The sequence below is a fragment of the Thalassophryne amazonica genome, chromosome 11 (genome assembly GCF_902500255.1).
Source record: "Thalassophryne amazonica chromosome 11, fThaAma1.1, whole genome shotgun sequence".
Taxonomy (NCBI): domain Eukaryota; kingdom Metazoa; phylum Chordata; class Actinopteri; order Batrachoidiformes; family Batrachoididae; genus Thalassophryne; species Thalassophryne amazonica.
The window spans coordinates 66835591-66854963 of NC_047113.1; the positions used below are offsets into that span (position 1 = coordinate 66835591).

Here is a 19373-nt window from a genome sequence, read left to right on the forward strand (position 1 = left end):
TGATTGGTGATTAAGCCAGGAAGTGTTTGCTGTTTATGTACACCTTTGAGCGGTCTCTCTGTGTGTGGAGTGTGGACTCACATGATGGTTTCTTCTTTCACAGACTCGGTTTGTCGCGGCCACCTGGGGGGTGTCGGCGGGGTCCTTGGGTCCGAACTGTTTCTGGCTCCGGACCGTTTGTGCAGCTGGGAGCGCACCGTAAATCCACCACGCCAGACCGCGCACTCATTTGTTGTCTTTTTTTTCACATCACTGTTATGTCATTAAATTTTGTTATCCTTTGTACCGTGCTCTGCTTATTTTATACTGGGTCCTTCAAACGCTGGTCGGTTCTCCGTCCTGCGTCCGACATATAACAAATGTGTTCCATGATGTTTGTACTGCAGGAACAACAGCATCAAAGTTACCCATTCTTCTTCTTTTTTTTTTTTTTTACACACTTTCTTTTTGTGTTGCCATGTTTAAAAAAAAATCTATTTGTCCGACCTGAGAGCCATCAGTGGCTTTTGTGCTGGAGCTTTGACTGCCAAAGGTTCCTGGAGGCCAAACCACACTGAAATATCATTAAAACGCACATTTACAGTTTGCTTGTATGACACATAATCCAATACATTGAGCACTACTGGCTCCTCGTCACACTGTCCCAAGTGACATTCATCTACTGTCTCGGTAAATAATTGAATGAATTTTAATTGTAAACACCAACAAAACAATTTATTCAATTTAAAGTCTGTTTAACTACTTTCCAGAGCAATACAATAAAAATGGAAAACAGAGGAGCAGGAAGAAGTAGAAAATAGTAGAAAAATAGAAAAAAAAATACAATAGGGTGAAACAATAGGGAAAATTCTAACCCCTCCTTGACTTGTGGATCTTTTTCAAAGTCTTTCTTAATAGTCATCTAAAAGATTGTTCAGACATTCAAAAAGATCATCCTCAAACATATATGTAAGAATTTCATTTATACATCACTTTCTCAAGAGTTTTCATTGGAAACCATAAATTAGAAAAAGGTACTGATGGAACCAAGTGGAGAGATATGACCACAGCAATTTTAAAGACCGCAGGAACGCCAGTGGTGAATAATACAAACCCAATTCCAATGAAGTTGGGGCATTGGGTAAAATGTAAATAAATACAAAATACAATGACTTGCAAATCCTCTTCAACCTATATTCAATTGAATACACCACAAAGACAAGATATTTAATCTTCAAACTGATAAACTTTATTGTTTTGTGCAAATATTTGCTCATTTTGAAATGGATGCCTGCAACACATTTCAAAAACGTTGGGACAGTGGTATGTTTACCACTGTGTTATATCACCTTTCTTTCTAACAACACTCAATAAGTGTTTGGGAACTGAGGACACTAATTGTTGAAACTTTGTAGGTGGAATTCTTTCCCATTCTTGCTTGATGTACGACTTCAGTTGTTCAACAGTCCGGGGTCTCCGTTGCCGTATTTTGCACTTCATAATGCGCCACACATTTTCAATGGGTGACAAGTCTGGACTGCAGGCAGGCCAGTCTAGTACCTGCACTCTTTTACTACGAAGCCACGCTGTTGTAACACGTGCAGAATGTGGCTTGACACTGTCTTGCTGTTATTAAATCTTAAAGGACTTGATGTAACAATCCCTTGAATGAATCATCAACACAGCTTCTTACTTCGTATCTGGAGTGGGAGAGGGGTGTCAACATCATTGGGGTTATTAGATGGGCACCCTTCATCCCAGGTGTGACCCCTCTGTCTCTACCCCGCACCAGTCATCTCATAGCCCAGTTATTATCTTTCCTTTTCAACCACAGCCAACTGCTGCTTTGCTCCGCCGCCTCTGAAAGTGCCTACACTGCTTGGCCAAGGCATGTCCTTTCACTCCCATCTTCTTCGGTACCTGGTTTTGATTTTGGCAACAAGCCTTCTGCAACCAACTTCTAAAGGAAACACCTTGGTAATCCAGTTGCGCTGTTCTGCCTGGGCTGCTAATTCAGCCTACCTCAGATGTTTTCGCTCGTATGCCTCTTCAATAGCAGCTTCCCAAGGTACCGTTTACTCCAGAATGTATAGGAGTTGTTGAGAGGTTGACCACAGGATTAGGTCTGGCCTGAGAGTAGTTGATACTATCTCTGTTGGAAAGACGAGTTTGTGACCAAGGTCAACCTGCATTTGCCAGTCTCAGGCGGGGTCAAGGAGGGAGGTGTTCGCTCTTGCCAATGTTTTAGGTCGACGTTCTCCTGTTCTCACAAAGCGGGTGGTGTTTGGAGGTCCATGCGTCAGAGGAGGGAGGGCATTGATGGCATTTCTCTTTCCTTCAAGGATGCTGGCTAGCTGGCGCAAGACCCAATTATGCCTCCAGGTTTAACGGCCTTGGGACAGGCTGGTTTTGCACCCAATTAGGATGTGCCTCAATGTTGCTGGTGTTTGGCAGAGCACACGAGAGATCTTCTCCTCTCCACTGGTGAAGATTTTTGGGAGTTGGAAGAATATCATAGACAGCTCTGATGATGAAACTAAGTCTACTTTCCTCCATCTCCCAAATATCTCTCCATGTGAGCTTCCGATGTTCTAGGTTTTCCCACCTGGTCCATTTTCCTTGTTTGGCCTGTGAGACTGCCATTGCACTCCTTTCTGCCTCCTCTTGTCACTGAATTTCCTCAACCACTAGCTTCCTTCTCTCAATGGGTGTAGCCTTATGCCAAGTTGGTCGGCTTGCACCAAATCCAAGTCCTGTTGTTCCATGTTGTACTTGCCCCACGATGTCTCTGTGCCTGAGAGCAGATTTTGCTTGCTGCACGGCCTCTGCTGGGGTCCATTTCCTACCAGTTGCTAATCTGGGTGCAAATGTTCGTATTGCTGCATCCTGAGACTCGGTCAGAGTCATGTTCAGTCTTGCTTTAGCGCACTTATATTCTTCATTGAGGCTGGACACAGGCAGTTCCAAAGCACCATGTCCATACAAGCCAACACTGCTGAGGCATCGCGGGAGTCCAAGCCATTTCTTAATGTAGGAATTGATGGTCCTCTCCAGTTTCTCAGCTTTGGTGAATCGGACTTCGTTGACCTGAAATAAGCTGGATGTACCTTTCAGCATTGATGGTGCCATCACAGATGTGTAAGTTGCACATGCCATGGGCACTAACACACCCCCATACCATCACAGATCCTGGCTTTTGAACTTTGCGCTGGTAACAATCTGGATGGTCTTTTTCCTCTTTTGTCCGGAGGACATGACGTCCATGATTTCCAAAAACAATTTGAAATATGGACTCATCAAACCACAGCACACTTTTCCTCTTTGCGTCTATCCATTTCAATTGAGCTCGAGCCCAGAGAAGGTGGTGGCGTTTCTGGATGTTGTTGATGTATGGCTTTCACTTTGCATGGTAGAGTTTTAACTTGCACTTGTAGATGTAGCGACAAACTATTTTAACTGACAATGGTTTTCTGAAGTGTTCCTGAGCCCACGCAGTAAGATCCTTTACACAATGATGTCGGTTTTTAATGCGTTGCTGTCTGAGGGATCGAAGGTCACGGGCATTCAATGTTGGTTTTCGCCTTGCCGCTTACGTGTAGAAAGTTCTCCAGATTCTCTGAATCTTCTGATTATATTATGATAGAATCCCTAAATTCCTTGCAATTGAACATTGATAAACATTGTTCTTAAACTGTTGGACTATCTTTTTTTTCATGCAGTTGTTCACAAAGTGGTGACCCTCACGCCATCTTTGCTTATGAATGACTGAGACTTTTGGGGATGCTCCTTTTATACCCAATCATGATACTCACAATTAGTGTCTTCAGTTCCCAAATGCTTATTCAGTGTTGTTAGAAGGAAATGTGATGTAACACAGTGGTAAACATATCACTGTCCCAGCTTTTTTTAAATGTGTTGCAGGCATCCATTTAACAATAAGCAAATATTTGCGCAAAAACAATAACGTTGATCAGTTTGAACATTAAATATCTTGTCTTTGTGGTGTATTCAGTTTAATATAGGTTGAAGAGGATTTGCAAATCATTGTATTCTGTTTGCATTTACATTTCACACAATGTCCCAGCTTCATTGGAAATGGGGTTGTAAGTTAAGACTACGCAACAGTAGGGCTATATGTATTATTAGACACTCAATACGTGATGCATATCATGATAACGATACATTTATGTGCTTAATACTGCTTATATAAATTTTATTTGAATGCATGCATAAATTGTGGTGTGTGGTGTTGGTGTGTAACCTAGTAATTTCATTATATTGCTCAATGTGTGTACGGTGCATCTAGAAAGTATTCACAGCGCTTCACTTTTTCACATTTTATATTACACCCTTATTCGAAAATGGGTGAAATTCATTTTTCCCTCAAAATTCTGCACATAATACCCCATAATGATAATGTGAAAAAAACATTTTTTTTAGATTTTTGCAAATTTATTAAAAATAAAAAAAAACCCCAAAGAAATCACATGTACGTAAGTATTCACACTGTTTGTAATGAAGCTCAAAATTGAGCTCAAGTGCATCCTGTTTCCACTGATCATCCTTGAGATGTTTCTACAGCTTAATTGGAGTCCGTCTGGGGTAAATTCAGTTAATTGGACATGATTTGGAAAGGCACACACCTGTCTACATATGAGGTCCCACAGTTGACAGTGCATGTCAGATCACAAACCAAGTATGAAATCTAAGGAATTGTATGTAGACCTCCAATACAGGGTTGTCTCAAGGCACAAATCTGGAGAAGGGTACAGAAACATTTCTACTGTTTTGAAGGTCCCAATGATCACCGTGGCCTCAGTCATCCATAAATGGAAGAAGTTCGGATCCACCAGGACTCTGCGTAGAGTCTATGGGCGATCAGGGGAGAAGGACCTTAGTCAGAGAGGTGACCAAGAACCCAATGGTCACTCTGTTACAGCTCCAGCATTCCTCCAGCTCTAGTTCCAGCGCCAACATTGATGGATTCCTGCAGCAATCCACCAATCAGGTCTGTATGGTAGAGTGGCCAGACGGAAGCCACTCCTCAGTAAAGGGCACATGGCAGCCCACCTGGAGTTTCCCAAAAGGCACCCGAAGGACTCTCAGACCATGAGAAACAAAATTCTCTGGTCTGATGAGACAAAGACTGAACTCTTTGGCGTGAATGCCAGGCATCATGTTTGGAGGAAACCAGGCACCATCCCTGCAGTGAAGCATGGTGGTGGCAGCATCATGCTGTGGAGATGTTTTTCAGCGGCAGGACCCGGGAGACTAGTCAGGATTGGGGGAGAGATGAATGCAGCAATGTACAGAGACATCCTGGATGAAAACCTGCTCCAGAGCGCTCTGGACCGCAGACTGGAGCAACGGTTCATCTTTCAGCAGGACAATGACCCTAAACACACAGCCAAGATATCAAAGGAGTGGCTTCAGGACAACTCTGTGAATGTCCTTGAGTGGTCCAGCCAGAGCCCAGACCTGAATCTGATTGAACATCTCTGGAGAGAGCTGAAAATTGCTGTGCACTGACACTCCCCATTCAACCTGATGGAGCTTGAGAGGTGCTGCAAAGAGGAATGGGTTAAACTGCTCAAAGATAGATGCACCAAGCTTGTGGCATCATATTCAAGAAGACTTGAGGTTGTAATTGCTGCCAAAGGTGCTTCAACAAAGTACTGAGCAAAGGGTGTGAATACTTACGTACGAGGACTGTTAGAAAAGTATCCAACCTTTTTATTGTTTGCAAAAACCATATGGATTTGAACCACGTGTGATTACATCAGCCAAGCTTGAACCTTCGTGCGCATGTGTGAGTTTTTTCACGCCTGTCGGTTGCGTCATTCGCCTGTGAGCAGGTTTTGTGTGAGCAGTGGTCCACCCCTCTCGTCGGATTTTTATTGCGAATAAATGTCTGAATGATTTGGAGCTTTGCTGCATCAACTTTTTCCAGAAACTGTGAGAGACCTTCAGGTGGACACCATTTGGAAAATTCATATGGCTTTCAGCGACGATTTTATGGGGTTACACAGATTAAGGAGTGCTCCAGCCGGTTTAAAGACCACCCACAGCTGCTGAGAGCGCGGCGCACTCCGAGCGCTGATCGACAGGCTGACACCCCACTGAAACAACCAGATCAATTCCAACGTGAAGGCTTTGTTGATCCAAGACGTCGTCTGACTTCCACAAAAAAAGGCAGAAGGCGTGGACATCAGCACTTTTTCGGCACATTCCACTGTTACAGGAGTTTTTTTCATGGAAAGAGGAGCGGAGGGATGTGCCACCGTGCCACTCATGGCGCGGCACAAAACCACCTCCGTGTTGGTCTCACAGGACAGCTTTCAGATGGCTCAGGTGGTTTTCGGTGGCTTTTCAGTCATGTGAGTATCCGAGAAATTGTGCATGAGCCGGACATGCCCCATCATGTCCTGTGAACTTCATCACGGCGTTGCTTTGCGCCATGCGGCTCCGCCGCAACGCGCAGAATTCCTCCGCTCCTCTTTCCATGACAAAAACTCCTGTAACAGTGGAATGTGCCATTCATTTCTAAACTGGACGCTGTGTTGATACGGGACGTCCTCTGACTAGCACAGAAATTGCGGAAGACGTGGACATCAGCACTTTTTCGGCACATTGAGACAGACGTGCGGAGGAATTCCGCGCGTCGGGACGTTTCCGCATGGCGCAAAGCAATGCCGTGATGAAGCCTCATAGGACATGTTGGGGCATGTCCAGCTCATGCACAATTTCTCAGATATTCACACGACTGAAAAGCAACCGAAAACCGTCTGAGCCATCTAAAAGCCGTCCTGTGAGACCAACATGGAGGTGGTTTTGTGCCGCGCCAGGAGCGGCACAGTGGCGCATCCCTCCGCTCCTCTTTCCATGAAAAAAACTCCTGTAACAGTGGAATGTGCCGAAAAAGTACTGATGTCCACGCCTTCTGCCTTTTTTTGTGAAAGTCAGACGACGTCCCGGATCAACAAAGCCTTCACCTTGGAAATGATCTGGTTGATTCAGCCTGTCGATCGGCGCTGAGAGTGCGCCGCACTCTCAGATGCTGTGGGCGGTCTTTAAACCTGCTGGAGCACTCCTTAATCTGTGAAATCCCCATAAAATCGTCACTGAATGCCAGATGAATTTTCCGAATGGTGTCCACCTGGAGGTCTCTCACAGTTTCTGGAAAAATTTGATGCAGCAAAGCTCCAAATCGTTCAGACATTTATTCGCAATAAAAATCCGACGAGAGGGGTGGACCACTGCTCACACAAAGCCGCTCACAGGCGAATGACGCAACCAACAGGCGTGAAAAAACTCACGCATGTGCACAAAGGTTCAAGCTTGGCTGATGCAATCACACGTGATTCAAATCCATATGGTTTTTGCAAAAAATAAAAAGGTCAGTTACTTTTCTAACAGACCTCGTACACGTAATTTCTTATTTATTTATTTTTTTTATCTATATCCGTACTAAGCGTGGTGGTCCCATTTTTGTCCTCAGTGTTCTCTGGATCTGCTCACCTCACACATCATCTCTACGCTCTCGATCTTCCCATATCCTCATGTCTGTTTCACAAATCCCCGCAAATTGCCCAAATTTTGCGGTTAATTAGAACTGTGATATACCGCCAATTTCCACCAGATGGCCCATTTCAATGCCAAAAATAGCACTGGGGCAGAGCTCCCCCAAATGCATAAAAACAGTATAGTTTTGTGAAAGCATTGCTTCTTAATTATTGCAAACAAATGTCAGCATGTTTTTAATTACACTTTCTTTCCAGTTTTGCCTTGAATTTCGTGCATTCTCATAATTTATTATGATCTGTCATTCCCATCATACTTCAGTATACACTAGGTGGCGCTGTTACTGCTGCAAATGTCTTTTACTGCCACCTGGTGTAATGATAGATAAATTTTATTGACAACTTCATAACATAATCAGAAAAAATGAAAAGTTACATCCATTTTCATTACACAACACAGTCAGTCATTTCAGAATTATTAGGACTTAAAAAAGATGAAGTTTAGCCTTCTTAAATAAGGACTCAGTGTGTCTGTTATAGCTGCTACTTCAAAATGCTTTGAAAGCTTTCTTTTGGAAGCTAATATGTTGTCTCAGTGTACTGCTGCACACTTTCCCGGGTCAGGGACACAATTAGTACACTCTTGCTTCAATTTGTCATTTTGGGTTCCATTGCAAACTTGTCATGTTTTTACTAAGAGCTTGTTCCTGCAGATGTCAGGCACAAACAGAATAAAACTTTACAGGTTTACATTTTTAATTAAAAACGCTGACCTTTATTCCTCATTGGCTCATTAGTATATGATCTGTGGAGCAGGTACGGATGAAGATGCCATCCTCATGCTTCTGACCAGTCGCAGCAACGATCAACGCCAGCAAATTAAAGCAGCGTACAAAAAGGCCTATGGAAAGGTAACAAAACTCAGCTGATGACTTCTGCCAGCCCATAAACTCATATTCAAATGCTCTTTCTCTGTCCTTATGCTGATGATGTCACTTTGTTGGTGTTCATTAACCTTTAGAAATTTATTTATTTGCTGCTTTGAATTTTATGGTATTTGCTTCAACCAGAATGAGGATCCAAAAAGTGTTTTTTATTTTTTTTTTGTCACTGTCACCTTTTGAATCATAAGACAAAAAAAATCCTTCTAATAACACACAATGATTACCATTTCAAAATAAATATGGAAATGTGCAGATTTAGTTGTTGGGAAAGTGTAGTGACACGGACCCACAACAGGGGGCGTAAATGAATGGACAATGGAAGGAGTCAAATTATAACACTTTACTGTTGTGAATGACACAACCAAACACAGCAGATTTCAGAATGTGCAAAAGTCAATCAATAAAGGTGTCGTGTGGGCAGGCTCGACGATAAGAGACGCCCGTCTGGAAACGAACCGGAACCACACGATTTCCACTACCACCAAACCCGAGGAATACTGGAGCCGCCAAGTCCCGAAGTCCCCAGGTGGCCACCGTCTCAGCGTGTCGGATCTGGTACTGCTGGCAGAAAGCAAAGACAGTCAAGTGTGGGTGTGTGAACACCCAGCAACAATCCTGGTGGGAATTCCACCTCCACCTCTCACTCAATACTTGCAGCGTGTCCTCAGAGGAAAAAGAGTGCAGTATTGCACAGCCTCCACAAAAGGACCGGTACTCCTGCAATCACTCACAATAAACAGATTTTCAGTATTACCACAAAGGCTGAGGATATTACCTCTAGATGAAGATGATATCTCGGCAGTGTGGTGGAGGTGTCTTCCTGCTTTTATTCCAGATGTGGGTTGGTTGATTAGTGACAGCTGTCACGGATGATGGGTGACAGCTGTCATCACGGCTTGTTCCTGAGGCGGCAGCGCCATCTCGTGCCTGAAGCCCGCACTTCAGGCAGGGCGCCCTCTGGTGGTGGGCCAGCAGTACCTCCTCTTCTGGCAGCCCATACAACAGGACCCCCCCTCAACGGGCGCCTCCTGGCGCCCGACCAGGCTTGTTCGGGTGGCGACGATAGAAATCGGCCAGGAGGGCCGGGTCCAGGATGAAGCTCCTCTTCACCCAGGAGCGTTCTTCGGGTCCATACCCCTCCCAGTCCACCAAATACTGAAAGCCCCGGCCCATTCGACGGACGTCCAAGAGCCGGCGAACTGTCCAAGCCAGCTCCCCGTCGATAATACGGGCAGGAGGCGGCGCCGGACCGGGTGCACAGAGGGGTGAGGTGTGATGCGGCTTGATTCGGGAGACATGGAAAACCGGATGGATCCGCAGTGAGGCGGGGAGTTGGAGCCTCACTGCGGTAGGACTGAGGACCTTCAGGATGGGGAAGGGTCCAATGAAGCGGTCTTTTAGCTTGGGGGACTCGACCTGGAGTGGAATGTCCTTAGTGGAAAGCCATACCTCCTGCCCGGGCTGGTATGCGGAGGCCGGGGACCGTCGACGGTCTGCATGGGCTTTAGCCCTCGTCCGGGCCCTCAACAAGGCCGAACGGGCGGTGCGCCACACCCGACGGCATCTCCGCAGGTGGGCCTGGACCGAGGGCACACCGACCTCTCCCTCCACCAAAGGAAACAAAGGGGGTTGGTACCCCAGACACACCTCGAACAGGGAGAGGCCGGTGGCAGAGGACACTTGGCTGTTATGAGCGTACTCGATCCAGGCCAGATGTTCACTCCAAGCCGTCGGGTGTGTGGAGGTCGTGCACCTAAGGGCTTGCTCCAACTTCTGGTTGGCCCGTTCGACCTGTCCGTTAGTCTGTGGGTGATACCCAGACGAGAGGCTTACGGTGGCCCCCAGTTCCCGGCAGAAACTTCTCCACACCTGCGAGGAGAACTGGGGACCGCGATCCGAAATGATGTCTGTTGGTATCCCATGCAGCCGGACGACATGGCGGACCAGGAGATCCGCCGTCTCCTGGGCCAACGGGAGCTTCGGGAGGGCCACGAAGTGGGCCGCCTTGGAGAATCGGTCCACTATCGTGAGGATGGTGGTGTGTCCCCGGGACGGCGGGAGGCCCGTGACAAAATCCAGACCGATGTGGGACCAGGGGCGGTGAGGCACAGGAAGTGGCTGTAGGAGTCCCTGTGCCTTCTGGTGGTCCGCCTTGCCCCTGGCGCAGGTGGTGCAGGCCTGGATGTAAGCCCGGACATCAGTCTCCAGGGAGGCCCACCAGAACTGCTGCCGGACCACTGCCATGGTCCTACGCACCCCTGGGTGGCAGGAGAGCTTGGACCCGTGACAGAAGTCCAGAACAGCAGCTCTGGCCTCTGGTGGGACGTACAACCTGTCTTTCGGTCCTGTTCCGGGATCCGGGCTCCATGCCAGGGCCTCCTGGACGGTCTTCTCCACGTCCCAGGTCAGGGTAGCCACGATAGTGGACTCCGGTAGAATGGGTTCCGGTGGATCCGACAGCTCTGTCTTGACTTCCCGTTCATGCACCCGGGACAGGGCATCTGATCTTTGGTTCTTGGTCCCGGGGCGGTAGGTGATCCGGAAGTGAAAACGGCCGAAAAACAGTGACCAGCGGGCTTGCCTGGGGTTCAGTCGCTTGGCGGTCCTGATATACTCCAGGTTCCGGTGGTCCGTGAAAACCGTGAAAGGCACTGACGCTCCCTCCAGCATGTGTCTCCACTCCTCAAGAGCCTCTTTCACCGCAAGGAGCTCTCGATTGCCCACGTCATAGTTCCGCTCTGCTGGGGTCAACCTGCGGGAAAAATAGGCACACGGGTGAAGAACCTTATCGGTTTCTCCGCTCTGGGATAGCACGGCTCCTATCCCTGAGTCAGAGGCGTCCACTTCAACCACAAACTGGCGACTAGGATCGGGCTGCACCAAGACCGGTGCAGTCGAGAACCGGCATTTCAACTCCCTAAACGCGGCTTCGCACCGATCCGACCAAGTGAAGGGAACGTTTGGTGAGGTCAGGGTCGTCAGGGGGCTAACTACCTGACTATACCCCTTAATGAACCTCCTGTAGAAATTTGCGAAGCCGAGGAACTGTTGCAGCTTCCTACGGCTCGTAGGTTGGGGCCAGTCTCTCACTGCTGCGACCTTGGCCGGATCCGGGGCGACGGAGTTGGAGGAGATGATAAACCCCAGGAAGGACAAAGAAGTGTGGTGGAACTCACACTTCTCGCCCTTCACAAACAGCCGGTTCTCCAACAACCGCTGCAGGACCTGACGTACATGCCGTACATGGGTCTCAGGGTCCGGAGAAAAGATGAGTATATCATCCAGGTATACGAAGACGAATCGGTGCAGGAAGTCCCGCAAGACGTCATTAACCAAAGCTTGGAACATCGCGGGGGCGTTAGTGAGGCCGAACGGCATGACCAGGTACTCAAAATGACCTAACGGGGTGTTAAATGCCGTCTTCCATTCGTCTCCCTTCCGGATCCGAACTAGGTGGTATGCGTTCCTAAGATCCAACTTTGTGAAGATTTTGGCTCCATGCAGGGGGGTGAACACTGAATCTAATAAAGGCAACGGGTATCGGTTGCGAACCGTGATCTCGTTCAGCCCCCAGTAATCAATGCATGGACGAAGACCGCCATCTTTTTTCCCACAAAAAAGAAACCTGCTCCCATCGGAGAGGTGGAGTTACGGATCAACCCGGCAGCCAAGGAGTCCCGGATGTAGGTCTCCATTGATTCGCGCTCAGGTCGGGAGAGGTTGTACAGCCTGCTGGACGGGAACTCCACACCTGGCAACAAATTGATGGCACAATCGTATGGACGATGAGGGGGAAGAGTGAGTGCCCGATCCTTGCTAAAAACGTCAGCAAGATCGTGGTACTCAACTGGCACCGCCGACAGATTGGGGGGAACTTTGACCTGCTCCTTAGCCTGGGAACCGGGAGGAACCGAGGATCCCAAACACATCCGATGGCAGGTCTCGCTCCACTGTACCACCACCCTGGACAGCCAATCAATCCGGGGATTGTGTTTCAACATCCAGGGGAACACCAGAATCACACGGGAGGTAGAAGGAGTCACAAAAAACTCAATCTCCTCCCTATGATTCCCTGACACTACCAGAGTTACTGGTGGTGTCTTGTGTGTGAGTAAAAGGAGTAGGGTGCCATCTAGTGCTCGCACCTGCAATGGTGTAGGTAGCGCCACCAGAGGGAGCCCTACCTCCCTGGCCCATCTGCTGTCTAGCAGATTCCCTTCTGACCCTGTGTCTACCAGTGCTGAGGCCTGAAGGGTTAAATCCCCGCTAAGGATTGTAACTGGGAGCCGTGTGGCAATATGTGTGTGTCCCACGTGAATTTCTTGGCCCACCCTAAGCCCAGTTTCTAGGGGCGGGCGTTGGTGTTTAACCGTTCGGGGCAATTGCTCAATTGATGCTCCATTGAGCCACAAACAAAACACGCCCCGTGTGGAAACCTCCTCTGTCTATTAGGTGGTCTAAATGTGGCCCTGCTCGTGTCCATAGCTTCGTCAGCAGGGGGAGCTGTCGCCCCATGGGACGTAGAGGCCAGGAAGCGTGGGAAGGGCGGACCTTTCTCAGACCCGGAAGGAAGAGGGACGGCACGCGCCCGGCCACGTCCTTCGTCTCGTTCCCGATGGCGTTCCTCCAACCGATTGTCTAACCGTATAACGAGATCAATAAGCCCATCTAATTCCCGCGGTTCATCCTTGGCCACTAGGTGCTCCTTTAGGACTGACGACAGTCTGTTTACAAAGGCGGCGTGGAGCGCAGCGTTATTCCAGCCGGACCTCGCAGCCGCGATGCGGAAGTAGACTGCATAAGCGGCGGCGCTCTGGCGTCCCTGTCTCATTGACAGCAGCACAGTTGAAGCGGTCTCTCCCCTGTTAGGGTGATCAAACACTGTTCTGAACTCCCTCACAAACCCAGTGTACGTGTGAAGGAGCCGTGAATTTTGCTCCCAAAGCGCTGTAGCCCAAGCGCGTGCCTCTCCCCGAAGCAGAGTGATCACATAAGCTATTTTGCTTGCGTCTGACGCGTACATGACGGGACGTTGTGCGAAGACGAGCGAACACTGCATAAGAAAGTCCGCGCACGTCTCCACACAACCTCCGTACGGCTCAGGAGGGCTCATGTATGCTTCAGGGGATGGTGGGAGGGGTTGTTGAACCACCACTGGAACATTTATATCTAGCACAGGATTGGCAGGAGGAGGAGCTGCAGCAGCGCCCTGAGCGCTCGCCGCCACTTGCGCGGAGAGAGCCTCCACCCTGCGGTTCAGGAGGATGTTTTGCTCGGCTATTTGATCCATCCGAGCCGTAAAGGCGGTGAGAATATGCTGTAGCTCACCAATCACGCCTCCTGCAGACGCCTGCGCTCCCTGCTCTCCCATTGGCTGTTCAACAGGCTGGTGACGCCCCTCGGAGTCCATGACGCTGGCCGAGATATCCTGTTGGGAAAGTGTAGTGACACGGACCCACAACAGGGGGCGTAAATGAACGGACAATGGAAGGAGTCAAATTATAACACTTTACTGTTGTGAATGACACAACCAAACACAGCAGATTTCAGAATGTGCAAAAGTAAATCAATAAAGGTGTCGTGTGGGCAGGCTCGACGATAAGAGATGCCCGTCTGGAAACGAACCGGAACCACACGATTTCCACTACCACCGAACCCGAGGAATACTGGAGCCGCCAAGTCCCGAAGTCCCCAGGTGGCCACCGTCTCAGCGTGTTGGATCTGGTACTGCTGGCAGAAAGCAAAGACAGTCAAGTGTGGGTGTGTGAACACCCAGCAACAATCCTGGTGGGAATTCCACCTCCACCTCTCACTCAATACTTGCAGCGCGTCCTCAGAGGAAAAAGAGTGCAGTATTGCACAGCCTCCACAAAAGGACCGGTACTCCTGCAAACACTCACAATAAACAGATTTTCAGTATTACCACAAAGGCTGAGGATATTACCTCTAGATGAAGATGATATCTCGGCAGTGTGGTGGAGGTGTCTTCCTGCTTTTATTCCAGATGTGGGTTGGTTGATTAGTGACAGCTGTCACGGATGATGGGTGACAGCTGTCATCACGGGCTTGTTCCTGAGGCGGCAGCGCCATCTCGTACCTGAAGCCCGCACTTCAGGCAGGGCGCCCTCTGGTGGTGGGCCAGCAGTACCTCCTCTTCTGGCGGCCCACACAACATTAGTCACAACTTCAAGTCCAGATGAGGACCAGTTTCTATTCTGTTTCTTGCCATGAATTAAGTTCTACTGAGAGACAGTTTTCATTGTTCACAGGACTTGGTCATTGCCCTTAAATCAGAGCTGGGTGGGCTGTTTGAGAGCCTGATCGTGGCCTTGATGACTCCGTCAATCTTACATGATGCCTCTCAGCTGCACAAGAGCTTAAAGGTAATTCAAATCAACCCTTAAATCAAACTCCAGACATCAACAGCTGGATAAATCATCTGACTTTGACACAGTTCCACTCATTTGGGGATTAGCCCTTGATTCTAAGATGCTCCCTTTGACAATACCTCCATTATACTGCAGGGGAACTCTGCATAGGTAGGACTTCCTATACATATATATATATATATATATATATATATATATATATATATATATATATATATATATATATATATACACACACACACACACACACACACACACACACACACACACACACACACACACACACACACACACACACACACACTCATGACAACAAATACAAAGCATAAATTCATCACTGAACAAAGATTTTTTTCTGATCAAAGTAAAAAAAGAAGCTCCAAACCCACTTGGGGAATATCAGCTGTTTGATTTGACATAAAAATATTAGTTTGAAGTCCAAAATAAGTAGAGATACTGACGTGGCTAATCATAGTAATATGCAAAGTGTAGCACCACCAACAGTTCTGTGGTGGTAAAGATTTGTGCTGACCAATGCAGAAGTAGAAGATGAAGCACACTATCACCGGAGCTGTGCTCGGTGTGCCTCACTCTGTCATTTTCATAAATCACTTTCCTTACCTCCATCTGTATCTGCTGCACTTCTTTTAACGATCAGAGGTTAACACTGTTTTTTTTTAAAGATTATATTTGTTTTCACAGATGAACACCAAATTGCTTCTTTTGGATAGCAGGACTTGATTCTGACACAGATAGAAATTTACATTAAGATTTTATTCATAATTCCATATATCTTACAGCTATAAATTAATGACATGTCACTTCAAAATGCAGCACGGTGTCTGAGCGTACATCAAGGATCTGTCTATTGCCGCTGCAGGCTTCATGGACTCGCTGGATTGTTTGGAATGTTACAGCCATGAGGCATTCCATGTCGCTTTATATTTTGCAATCAAGCCCATAAATGTTGGGGGGGGGGGGGGGGGCATGCTGTGAGGAAGACAAGATTAATAAACCCCAATTCCTCTTATAGGATGCAAATGTCACTTTAAAAAGTGTTCTCATGAATCGATTATCAGATTTATATTTCCATATGCAAAACATTTACAAGTCAGCCTGAAGATTCCTGGCACACGTGCACGCATGCACATGTGCACGTACTGTAAGTTTAATTACAGAAGAGAATCAGCCTGAAGGTGTGTCAGACTGAACCACACAGATCATTTTCTTCATTTTTTAGTTGAGTCTATTCATTTTGTAATTGCACGTCTCTTCTATGTAACATCTACACAAAGCTTACATCTTATCTCCTCAGTCTTATTTTCTCACTTTCATTCACCCTCGGCTGCTCGATTCAGCCATAGTTGGATTGTTGTCCCGCCTGTCTGTTTTGTCTGGTCTTTCTGTCTGTTCTGTCAGAATACTGTCTGCCTGTTCCATCTGCCTGCTGTCTGTCTGTTCTGTCTGTCTGCCGTCTGTCTGTTCTGTCTGAATACTGTCTGTCTGTTTGCCTGCTGTCTCTGTTCTGTCTGCTGTCTTTCTGTTCTGTCTGAATACCGTCTGTCTGTTCTGTCTGCTGTCTGTCTGTTCTGTGTGAATACCGTCTGTCTGTTTGCCTGCTGTCTCTGTTCTGTCTGCTGTCTTTCTGTTCTGTCTGAATATCGTCTGTCTGTTTGCCTGCTGTCTGTCTGTTCTGTCTGCTGTCTGTCTGTTGTGTCTGAATACCGTCTGTCTGTTTGCCTGCTGTCTGTCTGTTCTGTCTGCTGTCTGTCTGTTCTGTCTGAATACCGTCTGTCTGTTCTGTCTGCTGTCTGTCTGCTCTGTCTGAATACTGTCTGGGTGTTTGCCTGCTGTCTGTCTGTTCTGTCTGAATATCGTCTGGCTGTTTGCCTGCTGTCTTTCTGTTCTGTCTGAATATCGTCTGGCTGTTTGCCTGCTGTCTGTCTGTTCTGTCTGAATACCATCTGTCTGTTTGCCTGCTGTCTGTTCTGTCTGCTGTCTGTCTGTTGTGTCTAAATACCGTCTGTCTGTTTGCTTGCTGTCTGTCTGTTCTGTTTGCTGTCTGTCTGTTCTGTCTGCTGTCTGTCTGTTCTGTCTGAAAACTGCCTGTCGGTCTGTTCTGTCTGCTGTCTGTCTGTTCTGTCTGAATACCGTCTGTCTGTTTGCCTGCTGTCTGTCTGTTCTGTCGGCTGTCTGTCTGTTCTGTCTGAATACCATCTGTCTGTCAGTCTGTCTGCCTGCTGTCTGTCTTTTCTGTTTGCTGTCTGTCTGTTCTGTCTGAATACCGTCTGTCTGTCTGTCTGCTGTTTTTTGGTTCTGTTTGCCTGCTGTCTGTCTGTTCTGCCTGCTGCCTGTCTGCAATCTGTCTGTCTGTTCTGTCTGCTGTCTGTCTGTTCTGTCTATCTGCTGTCTGTTGGTTCTGTCTGTTCTGCCTGCTGGCTGTCTGTTGGCTCTGTCTGCCTGCTGTCTGTCTGCCTGCTGTCTGTTCTGTCTGTCTGCTGTCTGTTCTGTCTGTTGTCTGTCTGCATGCTGTCTGTCTGTCTGTTCTGTCTGTCTGCTGTCTGTTGGCTCTGTTTGCATGCTGTCTGTCTGCCTGCAGTCTGTCTGTCTGTTCTGTCTGTCTGCTGTCTGTTGGCTCTGTCTGCCTGCTGTCTGTCTGTCTGTTCTGTCTGTCTGCTGTCTGTCTGTCTGTCTGTCTGTCTGTTCTGTCTGTTGCCTGTCTGCATGCTGTCTGCCTGCTGTCTGTCTTTTCTGTTTGCTGTCTGTCTGTTCTGTCTGAATACCGTCTGTCTGTCTGTCTGCTGTTTTTTGGTTCTGTTTGCCTGCTGTCTGTCTGTTCTGCCTGCTGTCTGTCTGTTCTGTCTGCTGTCTGTCTGTTCTGTCTATCTGCTGTCTGTTGGTTCTGTCTGTTCTGCCTGCTGGCTGTCTGTTGGCTCTGTCTGCCTGCTGTCTGTCTGCCTGCTGTCTGTTCTGTCTGTCTGCTGTCTGTTCTGTCTGTTGTCTGTCTGCATGCTGTCTGTCTGTTCTGTCTGTCTGCTGTCTGTTGGCTCTGTTTGCATGCTGTCTGTCTGCCTGCAGTCTGTCTGTCTGTTCTGTCTGTCTGCTGTCTGTTGGCTCTGTCTGCCTGCTGTCTGTCTGGCTGTTCTGTCTGTCTGCTGTCTGTCTGTCTGTCTGTCTGTCTGTTCTGTCTGTTGCCTGTCTGCATGCTGTCTGTCTGCTGTCTTTCGGTTCTGTCTGCTGTCTCTTGGTTCTGTCTGCTGTCTGTTGTTTCTGTCTGTCTGCTGTCTGTCTGTTCTGTCTGAATACCATCTGTCTGTTTGCCTGCTGTCTGTCTGTTCTGTCTGCTGTCTGTCTGTTCTGTCTGAATACCGTCTGTCTGACTGCTGTCTGTCTTTTCTGTTTGCTGTCTGTCTGTTCTGTCAGAAAACTGCCAGTCTGTCTGTTCTGTCTGCTGTCTGTCTGTTCTGTCTGAATACCGTCAGTCTGCCTGCCTGCTGTCTGTCTTTTCTGTTTGCTGTCTGTCTGTTCTGTCTGAATACCATCTGTCTGTCTGTCTGCTGTTTTTTGGTTCTGTTTGCCTGCTGTCTGTCTGTTCTGCCTGCTGGCTGTCTGTTGGCTCTGTTTGCCTGCTGTCTGTCTGCCTGCAGTCTGTCTGTCTGTTCTGTCTGTCTGCTGTCTGTTGGCTCTGTCTGCCTGCTGTCTGTCTGTCTGTTCTGTCTGTCTGCTGTCTGTCTGTCTGTCTGTTCTGTCTGTTGCCTGTCTGCATGCTGTCTGTCTGCTGTCTTTCGGTTCTGTCTGCTGTCTCTTGGTTCTGTCTGCTGTCTGTTTATTCTGTCTGTCTGCTGTCTGTTGGTCCTGTCTGCTGTCTCTTGGTTCTGTCTGCTGTCTGTCTGTTCAGTCTGTTGTCTGTCTGCATGCTGTCTGTCTGCTGTCTTTCGGTTCTGTCTGCTGTCTCTTGGTTCTGTCTGCTGTCTGTTCTTTCTGTCTGTCTGCTGTCTCTTGGTTCTGTCTGCTGTCTGTCTGTCTGCTGTCTGTCTGTCTGTCTGTTCTGTCTGTTGTCTGCCTGCATGCTGTCTGTCTGCTGTCTTTCAGTTCTGTCTGCTGTCTTTTGGTTCTGTCTGCTTTTTCTTGGTTCTGTCTGCTGTCTATCTGCTGTCTCTTGGTTCTGTCTGGTGTCTGTTCTTTCTGTCTGTCTGCTGTGTCTTGGTTCTGTCTGCTGTCTGTTCTTTCTGTCTGTCTGCTGTGTGTCGGTCCTGTCTGCTGTCTGTCAGTTCTGTCTGCTGTCTGTTCTTTCTGTCTGCTGTCTGTCAGTTCTGTCTGCGGTCTGTTGGTTCTGTCTGCTGTCTGTTCTTTCTGTCTGTCTGCTGTCTGTTCTTTCTGTCTGCTGTCTGTCAGTTCTGTCTGCTGTCTGCTGTCTGTCTGTTCTGTCTGTCTGCTGTCTGTCTGTTTTGTCTGTTGTCTGTCTGCATGCTGTCTGTCTGCTGTCTTTCGGTTCTGTCTGCTGCCTTTTGGTTCTGTCTGCTGTCTGTTCTTTCTGTCTG

General features: G+C 47.9%; 1 protein-coding gene across 2 annotated transcripts in view; it reads left to right on the top strand.

Moving 5' to 3' along the window:
• The window catches only part of LOC117520734 (annexin A5-like), a 62528-nt gene that overhangs the window by 12973 nt on the left and 30182 nt on the right, over nucleotides 1-19373 (top strand). For both annotated transcript variants that reach the window (XM_034182038.1, XM_034182037.1), the window contains 2 exons: nucleotides 8316-8410; nucleotides 14713-14826. In XM_034182038.1, the coding sequence (XP_034037929.1) occupies nucleotides 8316-8410; nucleotides 14713-14826 (209 nt within the window). The remainder of the gene's footprint in view (nucleotides 1-8315; nucleotides 8411-14712; nucleotides 14827-19373) is intronic.